We start from the raw sequence: 21,205 nt of genomic DNA, 5'->3' as shown, positions 1-21,205 counted from the left end.
TTTTGGTGAATGTCCAATGCAATCAGGTGCTTCCAGGTAAATCCATCATAACTTTCTGTGTTCTTTACCAGTGATACAATGGGAAATGGGGTGGTTGTGTGGGAAGGAGGCAGCATGCACAATCATTCCTGAGATTACATTTAGAGGGACAAACAAGACAACAGATGCTTCTAATAAATGAAACACAAATAATCTTATAGAAAGTACCTTTTTAACAGGTTCCAATATACTCTCACTTGATGCTTCATTGCTGTTATCTTCTGCTTCCATTTCACTTTCATTTGCTTCCACACCTTCAGATATGCGAGTAAAAGCTCCAAAACTACAGATATGCACAGAAATGGAATCAATGATGATCATATTCTGAGCAGGTTCCCTTGCCAAACTTATCTATTGGTTAATACAATGAATTGGATTGGGTATTTTTGATATTAGTCGTTTGTGTGAACACTGTGCACACCTCTTAAGAATGCACTGGCTCAAGAAGGAAACTCACACCAATAGGAATGGGCAACTTAAAGCTGCCTCAGCCTGTCAAGCTCAATCCTAAATGAATTAAAAAGTTTCAATCATATTATTTGGATAAGGCATATGACAACCTATCGACAAGTGATAAGTAAAGCTAGAGAAGGGGCAACATTTTTATTCGTCTACTTCCCTTTTCAACTATTCACATTGGTTTCATAGGCACACTGTCAACTTGTTTTTGGCATCTAACAATAATAGAAGAAAAAAAAGAAAGGAGCTAAATCTAACTGTAATGGATAAATATTGGGAAGAATTTGGTAAGATTAGAGTGGGTTACATACATACATTTTAAAACAGATCTTATTTGAAATACTGAGAATTCATATTCAGTAACATTGCAGGATCTATGGGGAATGTTATACACGTTTCACAAGTTTGTGCTAATTGAAATGAAGTCATAAAATGAATAGACCATTGTCTTGGATGGGACAAACTGGCTGTTTGCAAGTACCTACAGAATGCTCACAGAAAGGTCACTCCTGGGTTTTGTTTACCTAAGATAACAGATTGACCAAGAAGGAGGACTCCTGTGGTTGGCTGAAGAAGGTGGGGGTTTTTGCAAGTGAGAGAGTCACATGAGCTTTCTAGCAGTCTCAGTTGGAGAGAGAGAGAGAGAGAGAAGACAAGCTCAACAAGCTCTCTCAGCCAGTGTGTTTGTGACACTGAAAGAGATTGAACTTTCAGTCTTCCTGAAACAAGCCAGGAAAAGTTGGTGGGAAACAGAAAGCTACAGAATGGTTGATGGCTGAAAGTGCTATCTGTCTGATGTTTCTCTTGGAATAAGGGGAACAGAAAGGAACTCTGTGGTAGCCTGAAAGAAAGAGGTTACCATCTGGAAAACCCTGATAGGGCAAGTTTCATCAGCGAGACATTGAGGTGACTAATGGTGGTATCACAGTTGTGGACATACTGAAACAACAAATAGCTCTCTCTGGAAACCCTACAAGAACCTTCCTGAGCAGTAAACATTTACCTTTCGAGCACCAAAGCCTGGTGAACTTTATACATGTTAAATTCTGTGCACAGTATAAGAATTGCCTGCAACCAGAGAACTTGGAAGAAGTGAGATTGAACTGTGAATCAAAGAACTTTTCTTAAATTTACACACACATTATACACGTGCGCTTAGAATTAGAAGGGGGTTAATTCAGATTAGTTAAGTATAGAGATAAGTTCAAGTTTAATTCTATTTTCATCTTTAAAGATAATTAAAAACAACTTTTGTTTAAGTAATTACTTGTCTGGTGAATGTGTATTGCTGCTGGGTTTTGGGGTCCTTTGGGCTCGTAACATAACATAAAGTAACATGGAATAAAGAGACTTGGAAATGTACTCCTGAACATAAGAGAAAGAGATCTAATATTTTGAATTAAAAATTTTCATGCAGGAGAAAGCACAAATAGTGTAATCTTGTAGATGACAGGAATTTCTTTAAGGGATTTTCTGGACATAAAAATGACACAAATGAAACACTTAGTAGTTATAAATCTGGAAGAAGATTAAAGGTTATCAATTGAAAGTCTTTCTCTCTCCACAGATGCTAACTTCCTGAGTGCTTCACTATTTTATTTTAGATTTCCAGTCAACTTTTAACATCAAAAAGTCTCAAAATGTTTTATGAAGATGGCTATAAAATATTGACAATGAAAGTGGAAATTATATACAGTAACTAAAAGTTGAAAGAAAAAGATTGTAGATGCGAGATAAGAGCAGGGATATCGATATTTATAGGAGACATGCACTGTAAACTGAGGAAGTGAAGCACATGAATTTATGGCAAACCAGTAAGACCAGGAATAATGGGCCATTACAGCTTAGCATGGGAAAGGATACTCATGGCAGAATATTAGATACAGAGCTCATGAAAAATGGAAGGCAAGAAGCTGAAAAAGAGAGCATTGGAATAAAGCAGTGGTATTCAAACTTTTTTTCTTTTCACTCATATACCACCATAAGTAATCCATGCCATAGGTGCTTTGTAATTAGTAGGGGATTACATAAAGTGGTATGTGAGTGGGAAAAAAAGGTTGAGATCACTGCTCTGAACCAAATGTTACTGAAATATTTTGCTTGAGAAAAATTGTCATTGTCCCATTTCCTTTGTAGTTATGAAACTGTGAACATAACAAATCAATAAGTAAGATGAAAACAGTGGTTTTTAAACTTTTTCTTTCCACTCACATACCACCTTAAGCAATCCCTTCCTAATCACAGAGCACCTATGGCATAAGGAATACTTAAAAGTGGTATGTGAGTGGAAAGAAAATTTGAAAACACTGAAATAGAGGAACCTGGACACAATTAAGATGTTATAACCATATACAGAACAGGCCAGTTTGGCCCTACTAGTCCATGCTGGAACAAATCCCCACCCTCCTAGTCCCACTGACGAGCACCTGGTCCATACCCATATAACCATATAACCACTTACAGCACAGAACAGGCCAGTTCGGCCCTACTAGTCCATGCCGTAACAAATCCCCACCCTCCTAGTCCCACTGACGAGCACCTGGTCCATACCCATATAACCATATAACCACTTACAGCACAGAACAGGCCAGTTCGGCCCTACTAGTCCATGCCGTAACAAATCCCCACCCTCCTAGTCCCACTGACGAGCACCTGGTCCATACCCATATAACCATATAACCACTTACAGCACAGAACAGGCCAGTTCAGCCCTACTAGTCCATGCCGTAACAAATCCCCACCCTCCTAGTCCCACTGACGAGCACCTGGTCCATACCCATATAACCATATAACCACTTACAGCACAGAACAGGCCAGTTCGGCCCTACTAGTCCATGCCGTAACAAATCCCCACCCTCCTAGTCCCACTGACGAGCACCTGGTCCATACCCATATAACCATATAACCACTTACAGCACAGAACAGGCCAGTTCAGCCCTACTAGTCCATGCCGTAACAAATCCCCACCCTCCTAGTCCCACTGACGAGCACCTGGTCCATACCCATAAAACCATATAACCACTTACAGCACTGAACAGGCCAGTTCGGCCCTACTAGTCCATGCCGTAACAAATCCACACCCTCCTAGTCCCACTGACCAGCACCCGGTCCATACCCCTCTAGTCCCTTCCTATCCATGTAACGATCCAGTCTATCCTTAAATGTAACCAATGATCCCGCCTCGACCACGTCTGCCGGAAGCTCATTCCACATCCCTACCACTCTTTGCGTAAAGAAATTTCCCCTCATGTTCCCCTTATAATTTTCCCCCGGCAATCTCAAACCATGGCCTCTGGTTTGAATATCCCCCACTCTTAATTGAAAAAGCCTATCCACGTTGACTCTCTCTGTCCCTTTTAAAATCTTGAACACCTCCATCAAATCCCCCCTCAATCTTCTACGCTCTAGAGAAAAAAGCCCCAGGCTGCTCAACCTTTCTCTGTAACTCAAACCCTGACACCCTGTCAACATTCTCGTGAACCTTCTCTACACTCTCTCTATTTTGTTTATATCCTTCCTATAATTCAGTGACCAAAACTGCACACAGTATTCCAAACTTGGCCTCACCAATGCTTTGTACAATTTCATCATAACATCCCAACTCTTGAATTCAATACTCCGATTTATGAAGGCCAACATTCTAAATGCCTTCTTCACCACACCATCTACCTGAGTATCAACTTTGAGGGTACTATTTACCACAACTCCTAAATCCCTTTGTTGCTCTGCACTCCTCAATTGTCTACCATTCAATGTATATGACCTATTTAGATTTGGCTTTCCAAAATGCAACACTTCACACTTATCTGCATTAAATTCCATCAGCCATTTCTCAGCCCACTCCTCTAGCTTTTCTATATCTCTTTTTAAGCTACGGTAATCTTCCTCACTATCCACAATACCACCAATCTTTGTATCATCTGCAAACTTACTTATCCAATTTACCACCCCTTCTTCCAGATCGTTAATATATATAACAAACAATAGTGGACCCAGGACCGATCCCTGAGGAACTCCACTAGTCACCGGCCTCCAATTTGACAAACAATTTTCTACCAGTACTCTCTGACACCTCCCATCCAACCATTGCTGAATCCATTTCACTACCTAATGCCTCCACTTTTTTTCCTAACCTCCTGTGGGGAACTTTGTCAAAAGGTTTACTAAAGTCTAAATAGACAACATCCACAGCCTTTCCTTCATCAATCTTTTTTGTAACCCCCTCAAAAAACTCTATAAGGTTTGTTAAGCATGATCTACCCCTGACAAAACCATGCTGACTACTTCCTATCAATCCCTGTTCTTCTAAATATTTGTAAATGTCATCCCTCAGAACACTTTCCATCAACTTACCCACCTCAGACATCAGACTCACAGGTCTATAATTTCCTGGCTTACATTTGGACCCTTTCTTAAACAGCGGAACAACATGAGCCACCCTCCAGTCCTCTGGCACTACCCCCGTGACCAGTGACATCCTAAATATCTCTGTTAATGACCCCACTAACTGTACACTAGTCTCCCTGAGTGTCCTTAGGAATACATTGTCCGAACCCAGAGATTTGTCCACCTTTATCTTTTTTAACACTGCCATCACTACCTCCTCAGTTATCCTCATGATTCATGACCTCCCCACTATTTTTCTTTACTTCAACTGGTTCAATATTTTTTTTCCCTAGTGAATACCGAGGTAAATAAATCATTTAAAATTTTCCCCCATCTCCTCTGACTTTTCACATAGCCTACCCTCCCTATCTACAAGGGGTCCTATTTTATCCCTCACTAATCTTTTACTTTTAATGTACCTATAGAAACCCTTTAGATTTATTCTTACTTTGCCTTCCAAAGCCTCTTCGTGCCTCTTTTTGACCTTTCTAATCTCTTTCTTAAGATTTTTTCTACACTCCTTGTAGTCCTCTTTCAATTTCTCATCACCCTGTTGTTTATACCTCTTGTACACCTCCCTCTTTCTCCTAACCAAATTTCTAATATTCCTTGAAAACCAAGGCTCCCTATGACTTCCAGCCTTTCTACTCTGTACTCTGTACCCTCATAATTTCTTCTTTGAATATTCTCAATTTTTCATTTACATCCTTTCCTGTTGTTTGTGGTTAACTGCCAGAAAGTCTGAGGTAGCATGAAGACTGAGAATATGAAGATGGAAATAGGGATGCACTGTTAAAGAATATTGCAAAGTAAAAAAATAACCTAAAAGTTGCAAATTATATAGTTCAGGACAAGGAATGGAATTTGTAGCCAGATGAAGAGTTAACAGCTTCAGCTATCTGATTTGGAATAAATTAGTTAGGATTTACTGTCATCTTGGCAATTAAAAAAAATGGTCTTAAGTAGCTATTTTCTATAAATTGTGCATCCTTCTTAGATTTGTCTGAACAGCACATAATGGTGGGGGCTTTTAAGTGGGTTCTTTAGTGGGTGTGCTCTTTTGATCCTTATTAAATATCCATATAAACAAGCTTTTTAGAAGACATGAATTACAAACAGATGCAGTAGTTGACTGCTTCTCTTGCCTCGTGTACCAAGACTAACTGCGGTGCCATCACTTTTGAATTGGCCAAGAACAACTAGCTCAGGAGAGATTACAAAAATTTTCAGCTGAAATACTCAACCTGATATATGAAAATTAAGTGACCAACTGAAATATTACACATCATCTCTAGCTTTAATTTTTAAGCTTTTTATATATCACCCAGTGGCTTGGTTTTGTGCCAATCAGTTATTGGAACAACACTCATGTCTAAAGTTTTAAGTAACTCTCTGTCCTGTCACAAGAAGAAACAGTAATCATCCAACTTTAATTTTACCATTTCTCAGTCCTGACATTTCCACCCTTATGTGCGGACGGTTGCATAGGCTCCTCATGCTTACTACTCGGTGCAAGCTGTTCATTCTCCTTTTCATAATTTACTTCCAGATCATCAGGAAACACTGCAGTGCTGTGCATTGGGTTATCTATAAACAAAAGGTTAAAGACATAGTTCAATTGGGGATACAGGAAACTCTATTTTGTGTTGGCAAATAACTTAGTTAGTTTCTTTAAATGATTAACAAGCTTTCAAGGACGTTATTTGAAGCAAATCTTAAAAATCAACGATCATCCAATTTTGAGGCCAAGACAAGAATTACCCTTACTAAGTGGATGAACCTGCTAAACAAAACGTGGCTCAGGCAAATATGCCCGAATGCAAGATGATTTGAAAAGAAGTGAAAACATTCCATGCTCTGACAAACCTCTTAGTTTAACATCCACATAGTCTATGTTACCGTTCATAAATGGCATAATTGCCCTTAACACACAATCAACATTTGTTCCCTTTCTAACATACACGTCATTCAGAAGAACCAAAACATAAAGCAAAACTCTGCATGGAAAGACGATCAAGATTCAATTATTCTTTTGAAGAAAATAAAAATGTCCGTGGAAAAATTATAAGTAAGTCAGGTGAAAGGTCATTGGCCTGTTTCTTTCCCTCCAAGATCGAATGATCAGATGCTTTCAAACACTTTCAAGATCGAATGATCAGATGCTTTCAAAATACAGCTGCAGTTAAATTAAACCAATAAAACTGATAAAACAGTAAAGAAAGGCAACAAGATAAAATTGAGGTGATTAATTAAGTTCCAACTACTTTGTACTTTGATCTTGACAAGGTGCAGACTAGCGAAACACAAAAAAAAATCATTTTCAAGGCTAAAATGACACTTTCACTTTATTGAAAGACAAACTACAAAATACCCAAACTACAGCACACAACATGCCGGAAGTGGCAACCTTGCGATCAACAGAAGTGGAAGAGTTTGTACTTTGTAGCCAATTTACACAATTATATGTTTTAAATATATGATTCAATCAGCAAGAATAGCTAATTAATCAAATCTATTCTGGCATGCAAATTGGAAGAAAGAGGCCTCATAATCTTGTAAATAAAAGTAGCAAATGATGCAATCTGCCAAAAATGCCAATTTCTTGATAAACGTTTACATCAAAGGTACAATTGGATTGACTACTCCATTCCTGAAATGAACAGAAAGTAGAAAAAAATGTTTTAAAAAATCTTTGAATATTTAAATGTACTCAAGCTAAAAAAAATAAGCACAGATGTTAAAAAAGTAATACTGTACCAAAGCTGTGGTGAAAGTTTCCCCCAACTGCTTTGCATTTTTACTACTTAACAAGGATACAGTCTTTGCTGAATGATTCAGATTGTGCCATTTGTGACATGCATTGTATTGAAGATAATATGGGCAAATCATAGCATCAGCCACATCTGTCATGTGGGAGTGCTACACTGACTGAGGCAACATTTTTAAAAGGCTTTATCTGGTTGGTTTGGATGCAAGAAACATGTCAAGGTACAATTCTTAAGAGCAGGGAGTATCAAAGGCACAGTTACCATATAACCATTTATGGAGCGGAAACAGGCCATGTTGGCCTTTCAAGTCTGCACCAGTTCACTGATTTTGTGCGCCCTCTTCAGGCATTGGTCCCGGTAGATCTTCATTCAATAACGATGGGCGAATTCAATGCAGGTGGAATCAGTCATAGAAATGTTTGTGAAACGTGCAGTTCAATGCTTCTGGGCACATTCAATACAGGGTCAATCTGTTTTGGGAGGATCAGTGGAATATGTTTCCTCAAAGACTTACCTTTTCGTAGTTTTCTATTAAAATCTCAACATCTATATTCTGAAACTTGATATCCATAATTGCGGCTACAGTCTCCTCCTGCGGTCTGAACAGCATTGGTCCAAACACCACACCCAGGTTGGCCACAGTCATCAGATTTTGTTTGTGGTTGCTGGACACACTGATCTACGCCTTTCATAATTTTCTACATTTCTATCCCTTCTCATTCTTCTAAATTCCAGCGAGTATAGTCCCAGAGGACTCAATCTCTCCTCAGAGGCCAACCCTTTCATCTCTGAAGGTACTGGATGCAATCCCAATGGATATAATGACAAGTTCTACAGGTATACTGTGGAGGTTGCTTCAGAGTCTGGTTTGGTAGCTCAACGCAAAGGAATCCAGAAGGATGCAGAAACTGGAAAGCCCAGCCAAGTTCATCATAGGCAGGCCATACATTGAAGACATCTTTGTGAGATTCTGACTCAAGAAGGGCACCTAACATCAGAAAGGACCCCAATCAACCTAGTCACAACTTGTTTTCACTGCTCTCTTCAGGTAAAAGTTACAGAAGCCACACACCCAACATCTTGCACTTCAAGAACTGTTTTGATCCAACAGCTATCAGGCACTTGAACCTCCACATACTTCCCTTACCATAAACTAATCCAGAACAACCAAAAGATCTGTTTGCACGATTGAAACACCAAGACCTCGGGCTCAACACCCATTGTGTAATTGGATCATGGATTTCATCACCTCCAGACCACAATTAGTGAGGATTGGTAAGAACATTTCCTCCACAATCTCCATCCAAACCAGAGCATCACAGGGCAGCATTCTTTTTTTTTATTTTTCACACAGTGAACCATATCAACCAAAATATTTACAAATGTTTCTCATTAAATTTACACAGTGGTCTTTTCTCCCTTTTTTTCCCCTCTTTCCCTCCCTCCCCTCTACCCACCCCCCTCTAAAACCCATACATATTCAACATATACAATACAATAAAACCATAAAACAATATCTTCACACAAAGGAAAATAAACAAGAAAAATGCATCAGCTATTTATTACACACTGAATCTAGTAGTTTTGTCTTCTTATCATTTTCATTCTCATTTTAGGGGATGGAGGTCGTAGACAAGCTCTCTCTGATATGTTCCATGTATGGTTCCCAAATTTGTTCAAACATTGTGACTTTATTTTTTTAATTATATGTTATTTTTTCCAATGGAATACATTTATTCATTTCCATGTACCATTGATGTATACTCATGCTCTCTTCCATTTCCCAAGTTGACATTATACATTTTTTTGCTATCGCTAAGGCTATCATAATGAATCTTTTTTGCACTTTATACAATTTGAGGCCTGATTCTCTACTTCTTATGTTACTTAAAAGAAATATCTGGGTTTTTTTTTGGTATGTTATTTTTTCTAATTTTATTTAGTATCTGATTTAATTCTTCCCAAAACGTATTTACTTTCGTACATGCCCAAGTTGCATGTAATGTTGTTCCCATTTCCTTCTTACTGCAAAAACATCTATCCAATAATGTTGAATCGCATTTTAATAAGTTTTGAGGAGTAATATCTACCCTGCGTAACCAATTATACTGTATCAAGCATAACCTTGTGTTTATCGTATTCTTCATAGTTCCAGAACATAACTTTTCCCATACTTCATTTTTTATCTTGATGTTCAGATCCTTTTCCCACTTCTGCTGAGGTTTATAGTTTATTTCATTTCCTTATCTTGCAGCTTAATGTACATGTTGGTTATAAATCTTTTGATTATCATTATGTCTGTAATCACATTTTCAAATTCTCTTTAGTTCCTTAAAGAATTTTTCTGATAAGGGAATTGGTAATGTTTGAAATAAGTATTGTATCCTTGGGAACACGTTCATTTTAATACAGTTTACTCTCACTATCAACGTTAGCAGTAATTCTTTCCATTGTTCTAAGTCTTCCTGCAATTTCTTTATTAGTGGCTGATAATTTAGTTTGTACAAGTGGCTTAAGTTATTATCTAACCTGATCCCTAGGTATCGGATTACTTATGCTTGCCATTTATATGGTGATTCTTTGTTAAATTCTGTATAGTCTGCATTACTCATTGGCATCACTGAGTTTTATTTGCATTGATCTTGTACCCTGATATTTCTCCATGTTCCTTCAATTTCTTATGCAATTCTTTTACTGATACCACTGGTTCCATTAGGTATACTATGATGTCATCTGCAAATAAGCTGATTTTATGCTCCTTCTCCTTTATTTTTATCCCTTTTATTTTATTTTCTATTCTTATCAGTTCTGCCAAAGGTTCTATTGCTAAGACGAACAATGCGGGGGATAGTGGACATCCCTGTCTAGTTGACCTACTTAATTTAAAGTGACTCGATACATATCCATTTACTGTTACCTTTGCCAACGGTCCATTATACAATGCTTTAATCCAATTTATATATTTTTCTGGTAGATTGAACCCCTGTAATACTTGAAATAAGTAATTCCACTCTACTCTGTCAAAGGCTTTTTCTGCGTCGAGAGCAACAGCCACTGTTGATTTCTTATTTCCTTGAACTGCGTGGATTAGATTAATAAGTTTACAGACATTGTCCGCTGTTCATCTTTTCTTAATAAATCCAGTTTCATCTAGTTTTACTATTTTAGGTACACAGTCGGCCAATCTGTTTGCTAATAGTTTAGCTATTATCTTATAATCTGAGTTAAGTAGAGATATTGGTCTATATGATGGTGGTGTTAGTGGATCCTTTCCCATCTTTGGTATGACTGTAATTATTGTTGTCTTACATGAATCAGGTAAGTTTTGTGTTTCTTCTATCTGGTTCATTACTTCCAGAAGAGGAGGAATTAATAACTCTTTAAATGTTTTATAAAATTCTATTGGAAATCCATCCTCTCCTGGTGTTTTATTGTTCGGCAGCTTTTTTAATATATTTTTAATATGTACTTCCTCTATTTCAAATGGTTTTATTAGCTAGTTTTGTTCCTCTTGCAATTTTGGCAGTTCAATTTTAGCTAAAATTTCCTCTATTTTATCATCTTTCCCCTCGTTCTCAGTTTGATACAATTTTTCATAAAATTCCTTAAAGTTCTCATTAATCTCTGTTAGGTTATATGTAATTTATTTGTTCTTTTTCCTTGATGCCAGTATCGTTCTTTTAGCTTGTTCTGTTTTTAAGTTGCCAGGCTAATATTTTATGTGTTTTTTCTCCCAGTTCATAATACTTTTGCTTTGTTTTCTTCTCCACCTTATACATTTGTAATGTTTCGTATTTTATTTTTTTGTCCACCAATTCTCTCCTTTTTGTTATATCGTCCCTTTTTACTAATTACTTACTATCTCCCTTTCCAACTTCTCTATTTCCCGATTGTAATTCTTTTTCATCTTAATCACATAATGAAGGCTTTCATTGCGTCCCATAATATAAATTTGTCTTTCACTGATCCTGTGTTTATTTCAAAATATGTTTTAATTTGGCATTCAATAAACTCCCTAAATTCCTGTCTTTTAAGTAGCATGGAGTTTAACCTCCATCTATATGTTCTTGGTGGGATGTCCTCCAGTTCTATTGCTAATAATAGGGGTGAATGATCTGATAGTAGTCTAGCTTTATACTAGTTTTCCTAACTCTCCCTTGAATATTGGCTGACAACAAAAACATATCAATCCTTGAGTAAGTTTTGTGCCTACTAGAATAATATGAAAATTCCTTCTCTCTTAGGTGTTGCCTCCTCCATATATTCATAAGTTTCATTTCCTGCATTGATTTAACCATAAATTTGGCTACTTTATTCTTTTTACTTGTCTTTTGTCCAGTTTTATCTAACATTGGGTCCAAATTAAGGTTAAAATCCCCTCCTATCAATATATTTCCTTGTGTGTCTGCAATCTTCTAAAAAATATCCTGCATAAACTTTTGATCGTTCTCGTTAGATGCGTATATATTGACCAAATTCCAAAATTCTGAGTTTTTTGAACAATTTATCCATAAAATGTTATATGGTTATATCTGACACTTTATCATTGCATACCTCCCTTCCGGATATATTATTTCCTCCTCTATTTTGATTGGTACATTTTTGTTAACTAGTATGGCTACACCTCTAGCTTTTGAATTATAGGATGCTGCCATTACGTGTCCTACCCAATCTCTCTTTAGTTTGTTATGTTCTGCTTCAGTTAGATGCGTTTCCTGCACAAATGCTATATCTATTTTTTTCCTTCTTCAATAAATTTAGTAGCCTCTTCCTTTTAATTTGCTTATGTATTCCATTAATGTTTATAGTCATATAGTTCAACATGACCATCTTATATCTTGCATACATCTCTTTTCCACCTCCATCCCACTTTTCCCCATTTTCTCTTATTACACTTAATATACGACAACACATTTAAAATATAAAGTACTCCTACATCCACTAATACCTTAACTCCAAAAGTCCCCCCCCCCCTCTCTGAGTTTCCCCATACCCCTTGCCAGGCAACCACAACTCCCCTTTTCATTTGGGTTGCGATCTTGTTCGTAGCATCAACTGATTTTGCAGTGACGGTTATTACCCCTCCACCCGACCCTCTCCAGAAAACATTTTTAAACGCATATAACAAAGCTCTCTCTTTTTTCCCCCTTACTCCCTTCCTTCCTTTCTCTTTTCTCTCTTTAGTTTTTTACATATACATTGTTTTTACATTTTTATATATACTTTATCACCATTCTTCATTCTTGTTACATCTCTTCATCTCCTGTCCTGCAAACATTCTGCAAATGCTTGTGCTTTATCTAGATCCGAGAACAATCTGTTTTGCTCCCCAGGTATAAATATTTTAAGCACGGCTGGATGTCTTAATATGAATTTGTAACCTTTTTTCCACAAAATCAATTTCGTTGCATTTAACTCCTTCCTCCTCTTTAAGAGTTCAAAACTTATGTCTAGGTAAAAAAATATTTTTTGACCCTTGTATTCCAATGATTTATTATCTTCTCTAATTTTATTCTTTGCCCATTCCAGTACATTTTCTCTTGTCGTGTATCTTTAAAATTTTACTAAGATGGATCTTGGTTTTTGATGTGTCTATGGTTTCAAAGCTAATGCTCTGTGTGCCCTTTCTATTTCAATTTCTTCCTGCATTTCTGTCATTCCCAGGACCTTCGGGATCCATCCTTTTATAAATTCCTTCATGTCTGTCCCTTCTTCACCCTCCTTCAGGCCCACTATTTTTATGTTGTTTCGTCTAGTATAATTTTGCAACATATCAATTTTCTGAGATAACTTTTGTGTCTCTTTAATTTTTTTGTCACTTTCTTCCAATTTTTATCTTAAGACATTCACTTCCATTTCTACAGCTGTTTCCCGCTCTTCCACACTCTACTCTTTTCCCTATTTCTGTCATTACCAGTTCTAACCTTTGCATTTTATCTTCTGTTCTTTTCATTTTCCTTTTAATTGAATTAAATTGTAATAACCATTCTTTTAGTGATCTCATTTGTTCTTCAAAAAAGACTATCTATATTCTGTTCATCAGTTTTTCTTTTATTTCTCTTTGTCCATCAGTTTTACCTTCTATTTCTCTGTGAAGATCTTGGTCTTCTTCTTCCTCTTTTTCTATGTCTGTATCTGTGTTTGTGCCTTCTTCTCTTCTTTGTGTCTGTGTCTCTTCTGTTTTTCCTGATGAGCTGCTTGTATCTCTTTGTCGGGCCTCTTGTTGCTGGGCCTCTTGTTGCTGTTCCTCCCCTCTTGGGCTACTCGTCTGTTGTGCTTCTTGACGATGGTCTTCTTGTCGATCTTCCCTCCGTCTGTCTTCCACGTCTGTTTCATCGCACCCTCTTCTGCTGTCTTCCTTATCCTCCAACTGAGAGCCCTGGTGTTGGGCGTCCCTCAGCTGCTCGGTCTGTGACAGCCCGCTCCTCTGCTGAGCCCCCCTCCTGCCGGGGTCCTCTTTCTCCTCTGTCTGCGCACTGCGCACTTTTGTTTGGTTCCGAGAGCCATTTTTGTAGTGCTGGTGGGTCGCGACTCTGTAGGGCAGGTACTGACCTCGAGGGTTGGGCGCTCCTCGTCACCACAGTGTCCTGTTCCTTCCTGCAGGTAAGGCCTTCTTCCTTCTTCTCCAGTGACTTTTTTTATTTCTTTTTTTCCAGCTGTTCTTACTTTCTCCTTCTTGGAAGTTTTCTTTCTCTTCTCTGTATCTTTATCTTCTATTTCTTCTACTCTATTTTTGTTATGCTTTGCTTTTTCCTAACTTTTTTTCCTATTTTCCTGGAGAGGGCTGGTTTTCCTGACCGGCCACTACTCCATCACGTGATTCCTCCACAGGGCTGCGTTCTTAACCCCCTGATCTATGAACTTGACACCTACGACTGTGTGGCTTGGTACAACAATAACAATGCCTGCAAATTTGCTGACAAAACAATGGTAGTGGACTGTATTAAGGATAGGGATGAGTCAGCATACAGGAGAGAGATTGAAAACTTGGCTGAATCATGTACTAAAAACAACCTTGCACTCAATGTCACCAACTATCAAGAACATCTACAGAGAATGCTGCTATCAGAGAGCAGTAGTAATCATCAAGGATCCATACCACCCAGCACACTCTTTGTTCTCGCTGCTACCATTATGACGTGGACTTTTTACCCCCTCCATAAATCTTCGTCCGCGAAGCCAAGCCAAAGAAAGAAAGAATAGGTGCCACAAGACTTGCACCACCAGGTTCAGTTGCAGCTGCTACCCCTCCACCATCGACTCAATCAAGGGGACTCATTTAAGGACTCTTACTTGTGAACTTAGTGATTTTTAAAATTATCTCTGTATTGCACAGTTTGTTTACATTCGTTATCTGTTTATAGTTCTTTATTTGTTTGCAATGTGATGGGCCCAGAGGATCCCAAAACCCAGCAGCAATAGAAATTCACCAAGACAAATGGTTACTTAAACAAAAGTTACTTTTAATTTTCTTTAAACATAAAAACAGGATCAAACTTTAACTTATTACTATTAACTTAACCCCCCTCCTAATTCTAAGTGCACGTGTATGTAATGGGTGTGTAAGTTCAGAAAAGTTCTTTGATTCACAGTCCAATCTCATTTCTCACTCCTCCAAATTCACTGGTATCGGGGAATTCTTATACTGGGCACAGAATTTAACATTTATTCATCTTCACCAGGCTTTGGTACTTGAAAGTTAAATGATTACTGCTCAGGAAGGTTCTTCTCAGTTTTCAGAGAGAGATTTGTTGCTCATTGGACACAAACTGATTCTTACCAATCACCCTCTTCAATGTCTTGCCGAAGAAACTTGCCCCATCAGGGTTTTTCAGATGATAACCTTTCTTTCAGGTCACCACAGAGTTCCTTTTTTGTTTCCCTTATATCAGGCAAAACATTATACAGCCATCTATCTCCTCTTGTATTGACCACAAGGGCTTTGAACAGACTGAACTCAGAACTGGTCTTCAAAATGGGGTTTCCAACAAACTTCAAAAAGCCACTGCAGAAAACCAGCAGTCTCTCTCCCTCGCTCACACTTAGAGAAAAACATGTTTGACTCTCTCTGCTTGCAAAACCATCTGATCTTCTTAAAACACCAACTTCCACCAAAACAGCTTGCTGACTCCCAAAATCAATGAATGAGAGATCTTATCAGTTTCCTGAGATGGGCCCTTCCATTTCACCTTGTGAAAATCTCCGGCACAGGAGTCGATTGTCTTTGTAGACTTCTAGGCACCTCCTTATGCATAACTCTTGTATCTTAAAATGAGATTCGTTTTGAAGTATTTATATTCTCTGCACTACCAATAAGTGGTAATTCTGTCTCATCCGCCGGAAAAAGAATCTCAAGGTTGAATGTGTTGTCATGTATGTACTCTGACAATAAATCTGAAATCTGAAACATCACCTTTGTTTTCTTGCACCAACTCAAACTGTGATATTTATTGATCTAGCCTTTTATATTTAGTATCCCCTATTCAGTCTTAGCATATTATAGAAATTTAATGTGAGCCATTGTAGTTGGTGTACCTTACATACCTGTTTGGTGCAACATTGTACTTTTGCATATGACAATAAATTCTCATTACTCATTACCCATTATCTGACTGGAAATCCTGAATGATTGGCATCTCGCTCATGAGGTGATGTTTATCCCTTCCTCTTTTCTGTTATCAAGCCCAGGCTGTAACACTCCCTATCCACTCAGCAAGGCCCATGGTTCCTGCACCCTCTTTCTACTCACCAGGATCTGATTTTGTCCTCCTTTATACTCAATGAGCCCTGGTTCCCATGTTTTTTTTTAATATATCAGGTTTGCTGGATAATTTATTGTAATACTGTGCAACATTTAACAAGAGAGAATGAAAAGTATGTTCAGTTATTTATAGAAAATCTCAGCAAAAGTTCTGAACATGATTATTTTGGTTTAATTGCACTAAACTCTGGGGTGACAGAAACTCATGGGCTGCATATTATCTCTGTAATATGAGATAATAAATGATTTCAATACTATAATCTCATTTCAAAGTTCAACTGATAACCACATACAGTTTAAGTTCTGAACTCATTGACTCTTAAGAACTTATTTACTCCAATCACCATCTTGTAAATTATATCAATGCATTACGTCCATGACACAGAATTGTTCAGTGTCCTGTGGCAACACAGCGAAGGCAAAGATTACTGATGTAATACACAATTGTACCGGCTACTACAGTAGATGCTACTAAATAAAGGCAAACACACACAAAGGTAGTCAACTCAAGACTGGTTTATTGCAGACATACACAGACCTTTTATTCCCTGCCTGCTAATGAGCTCATTAGTGACCAGCAGGTTAAAGCTATGAGCCATTAGCACCCTGCGCCTTTAGGCAGGGGCTTCATCTGATCCACTTGCTGGACTTTGGCCTCCAGCACTGCTCGCCCGCGATGCGTCAGGTAAGTCTGTGAACTGTCGCCTGGGTTGATGGCACTGAACTGGTGAAGTAGGATCCATGTGGGCAGGTTTAAGTCTGTTCATGCTGAATAGCTGCAGATGCCCTCCGATGTCTAATGTATATACCACTCCATCTCTCTTAATCACACGAAATGGTCCTTCATATGGTTTTAGTAACGGTGCCCCAGAACCTGTCTTCGTACGAATACAAATTCAGTGTTTAATAGTGATTGGGGCACTTGTTGCCTAGGTTTACCATACAAGTTGGTAGAGGATGGTTTGCTGTTAGCAATACCCTTGCGGAATTGTTGCAGGGCGTCCATGTCTGAATTGCTTGTGAAGTGAATATCTTCTGGAACCATAAGGGCCATACCATACATCAATTCTGCAGACGATGCAGACAGATCTTCTTTTGGAGCTGTTCGTACTCCTAGTAGAACACAAGGTAGTTCATCAACCCAGTTGGGGCCAGTGAGTTGAGCCTTCAGTGTGTGGTGCAACTGTGTACCACAAAAACGAGCCAAGGAGGCCCATAACGCCGAAGTGAACTGTGGTCCACGGTCCAAAGTTATATGTGTGTAGGCACTCCAAATCTAGCAATCCAATTTAAGATGAACGCTCTAGCACATGCCTCAGTGTCACCGACTGGTAATGGAATGGCCTCTGGCCAGCATGTGAAGCGGTCTATTACCGTGAGAATATACCTCATGTCCTGTGATACTGGTAATGGTCCAACCAGAGGCACGTGCACATGCTCAAATCTTCTGCCTATTGTCGGGAAATGCTGCAGGGGTGCCTTGGTGTGGTGTTGAATTTTCGCAGATTGGCAGGATATACACGTTCCTGCCCAATGCGCGACATCTTTTTTCAGCCCATGCCACATGTACTTGTTTGACATTATTTTGATTGATGGATGGGTGTGATAGATTGTGAATGTCATCAAAAAGACGCCGTCTCCAAGATAATGGGACCAATGGTCGAGGATAGCCCAACGATACATCACAAAGGAGTTCTGGACTACCTTGTTTATATGGCCCACCTATGAATGTTGAGTCCAGTAATAGCTGTACTGTATGCCTATATATCCGGATCCACGGATTGTGCTGCAGCCAGTTCAGCAATGTTGGCTCCACCTTGAATATGGCACACACTTGATCTAGAGAGCACATCTGCGACCAGATTGTCCTTTCCCGATGAAGTGCCAGTTGATGAAGTAGACAAAGACGATGTGGTCAAACAATAATCATGGCTTTTATTAGCAAAAACTCATGGTACAATAATGAAAGACAATAGATGCATATACAGTTATACCCAAGGGGAGTGTCCTTAACAGTAGAGATAATGCACAGTCAATGTTAGTACAGCAAGGCTCGCCAGATGGGAGACAGGCAGCTTGGCAGACATTCACCACACCCGAAATATGACGTATGTCCGTAGTAAACTCTGAAATGTAGGACAAATGCTGTTGTCTTGCCGACCAAGGATCTGTGACTTTGCCAAAAGCAAAAATAAGTGGTTTATGGTCTGTGAATATGGTGAAATGCCGACGTTCCAAGATATAACAAAAGTGCCTTATAGCCAGATAAAGTGCTAATAGTTCTCGATCAAAGGCGCTGTACTTCATTTCCGCTTGTCTTAGACGACAACTAAAGAAGGCAAGGGGCTGATAATGGCCATTGACGTATTGTTCCAGAACTGCACCCACAGCTGTTCCCGAGGCATCTGTGCAAAGCAACAAAGCAGCTTCAGGATTTGGATGCGCAAGCATTGCTGCTTTGGCTAATGCCTCTTTGGCGTGGCAGACATCATTGTGGGCTCTGCGGTCCAGGTTATGTTTTTGTTTGGAGCAGAGATGATATCAAACAGGGGTCGCAGGATGTCAGCAAACCCGGGAATAAATCTGTGATAAAAATGTATCATTCCCAAAAACTTCTGTAGCCTTTTGACAGTGACAGGTTTGGAGAATGTACGGATGTCATCTACCTTGCCTGATAATGGAGATAAGCCATCTGCTGTAATTTTATGCCCCAAGAATTCTATGATTGACTTGCCAAATTGACACTTGTCAAGGTTAATTGTCAGACCTTGTCTTGGAGCCATTGGAAATGGCGGCGCAAATGCAGGCGGTGATCTTGCTCATTTTGACTTGCTACAAGGATGTTGTCCAAGTAAATATACGCAAAGTCTAAATCTCTGCCTAGAACGTCCATACGCCGCTGAAAAGTTTGCACAGCATCCTTTAAGCGAAATGGCATTCTGAGGAATTCAAAAAGACCAAACGGCATAATAATTGCTGTCTTGGGAATATCATTCTCACGAATTGGTATCTGATGATATCCCTTAACAAATTAATCTTTGAAAATATGTGGCAGTGATGCAGCTCGGCAGTGAAATCCTGTATGTGTGGAATTGGGTATCTGTCAGGTGTAGTGACATCATTAAACCTACAGTAGTTGCCGCAGGGTCTTCATCCGCCTGTCTTCTTGGGTACCATATGCAAAGGTGAGGCCTAAGGGCTGTTTGAGCGTCGAATGATACCTAATTCTTCCATTGCTTTAAATTCTGCCTTTGCTTGCCGCAATTTATCAGGCGCCACACGACAAGCCCTGGCATGGACTTGTAGGCCTGATGTGTCTATGTAATGAGACACACCATGGGCTGTTCTTGAGGCATTGAAGTTAAGGGTGAGAATATGGGGAAAGTCGTTGAGTAGAGCAGTATATGCGTCCTTGTGTAACGTATGTACTCCGAGCTGTGAAACTCTCCCCTCGATGCACGCCAGTGGATATGTCTGAAAGGTGGTGGCATGAACTAATTTTCTGCGTTTTAAGTCTACCAGTAAGTTGTGGGAATGTAAAAAATCTGCACCCAAAATGCGTTGAGTGACAGAAGCGAGGACACAATTCCAATGGAATGTGGTTCCACCTATTCCGATTGTGACTTATCTAGTGCCGAAACTTCGAATGGCAGTTCCATTTGCCGCTTGCAGGGTCAAGTGGTGTTTTTTATGCGTCTTTTCAAAATAGGTCGGCGGGAGCAAACTAAGTTCAGCACCTGTGTCTACAAGGAATTTGCGCTTACCCGCATTGTCCTGAAGATACAATAGGTCTGAATGTATGCCAGCTGCTGAGGCCACTACTGGCAGCCGGCTCTCTCATTTCCCGACTTCCTTTTGTAGGTACATGGCTGGATGCACTTATGGGCATTTTCTCCCCAGCAGCGATGGTAAAATCACCACTCTCAATGGACATCAGCACGTTCCTCTTTCTTGGATTGGACTGCAGATACAGGAGGCTGGTTGGATGCGGGAGATGCTCCTGCTGCAACAACTGGATGTATTCGGGCAGACTATGATAGAGCCTGTCAGCCTCTCGAGCCACATCATGGGGACGGCGGAAATCCATGTTACCAATGGATATGGCATCGTGAGCTGGAAGTTTTGACAGAAATAAGGTTTTGAAAAGCAGACAATGGGAATGGCCATCTGACAATGCCAGAATCTCATTCATCAGGTCTGATGGATTCTTGTCATCTAGTCCTTCCATGTTCAAAAAAGACGAATGCCACGCTCATGCCGAGTAAATTCCAATGTGTCAAGAAGAAACTGGCGGAATGTTATGTACTGGTCTTCTGCCGGAGGACGAGCAATAAATTCGCTTACTCGCGATGCAGTGGCATCCAATGTACTCGGCATGCCAAAATTTTGTGTCTTCCGCCGTTATACCCTGAAGACTAAACTGGGTTTCAGCTTGAAGAAACCAAATTCAAGGCTGATGTGTCCAGAAAGGAGGAAAATGAAGCCCAACTGCATTAACTGTCGTGGTGGCGGCAGATGTCGCTGCTGTTAAAATCAGGCTGGGGAAGAAGGGGATTCATATGTATGGACATTCCGTCCACTCTTGTTATTCATATGGATGACTCAGGCAATCAGCAAAAACGGCGGGAATTTGAACAGTATAAAAACAGTAGCGGTTGGCTAGAATACTTTAACTTTTGTCAGCCATAAGGCAAACAGAGACACCATGAGCACTGCCCAGTACCTCTAACAATAAGAAGCAAAAGAGAGTCCTTTCAGAGACAGTGTATGTGGATTCACCTCCAGTGCTCCC

At 39.4% G+C, this 21,205-nt stretch overlaps 1 protein-coding gene across 10 annotated transcripts in view; it reads right to left on the bottom strand.

Moving 5' to 3' along the window:
• cenpu (centromere protein U) overlaps positions 1–21,205 on the bottom strand; it is an 80,625-nt gene that overhangs the window by 42,292 nt on the left and 17,128 nt on the right. For all 10 annotated transcript variants that reach the window (XM_069940015.1, XM_069940071.1, XM_069940022.1 and 7 more), the window contains 2 exons: positions 6,324–6,471; positions 208–322 (listed from right to left, as the gene is read on the bottom strand). In XM_069940015.1, coding sequence (XP_069796116.1) covers positions 208–322; positions 6,324–6,471 — 263 coding nt within the window. The remainder of the gene's footprint in view (positions 1–207; positions 323–6,323; positions 6,472–21,205) is intronic.

This window comes from Narcine bancroftii, chromosome 1 (assembly GCF_036971445.1).
Source record: "Narcine bancroftii isolate sNarBan1 chromosome 1, sNarBan1.hap1, whole genome shotgun sequence".
NCBI lineage: Eukaryota > Metazoa > Chordata > Chondrichthyes > Torpediniformes > Narcinidae > Narcine > Narcine bancroftii.
Note: the sequence above shows the minus strand (reverse complement) of the source record. Positions and strands in the feature narration are given on the sequence as shown.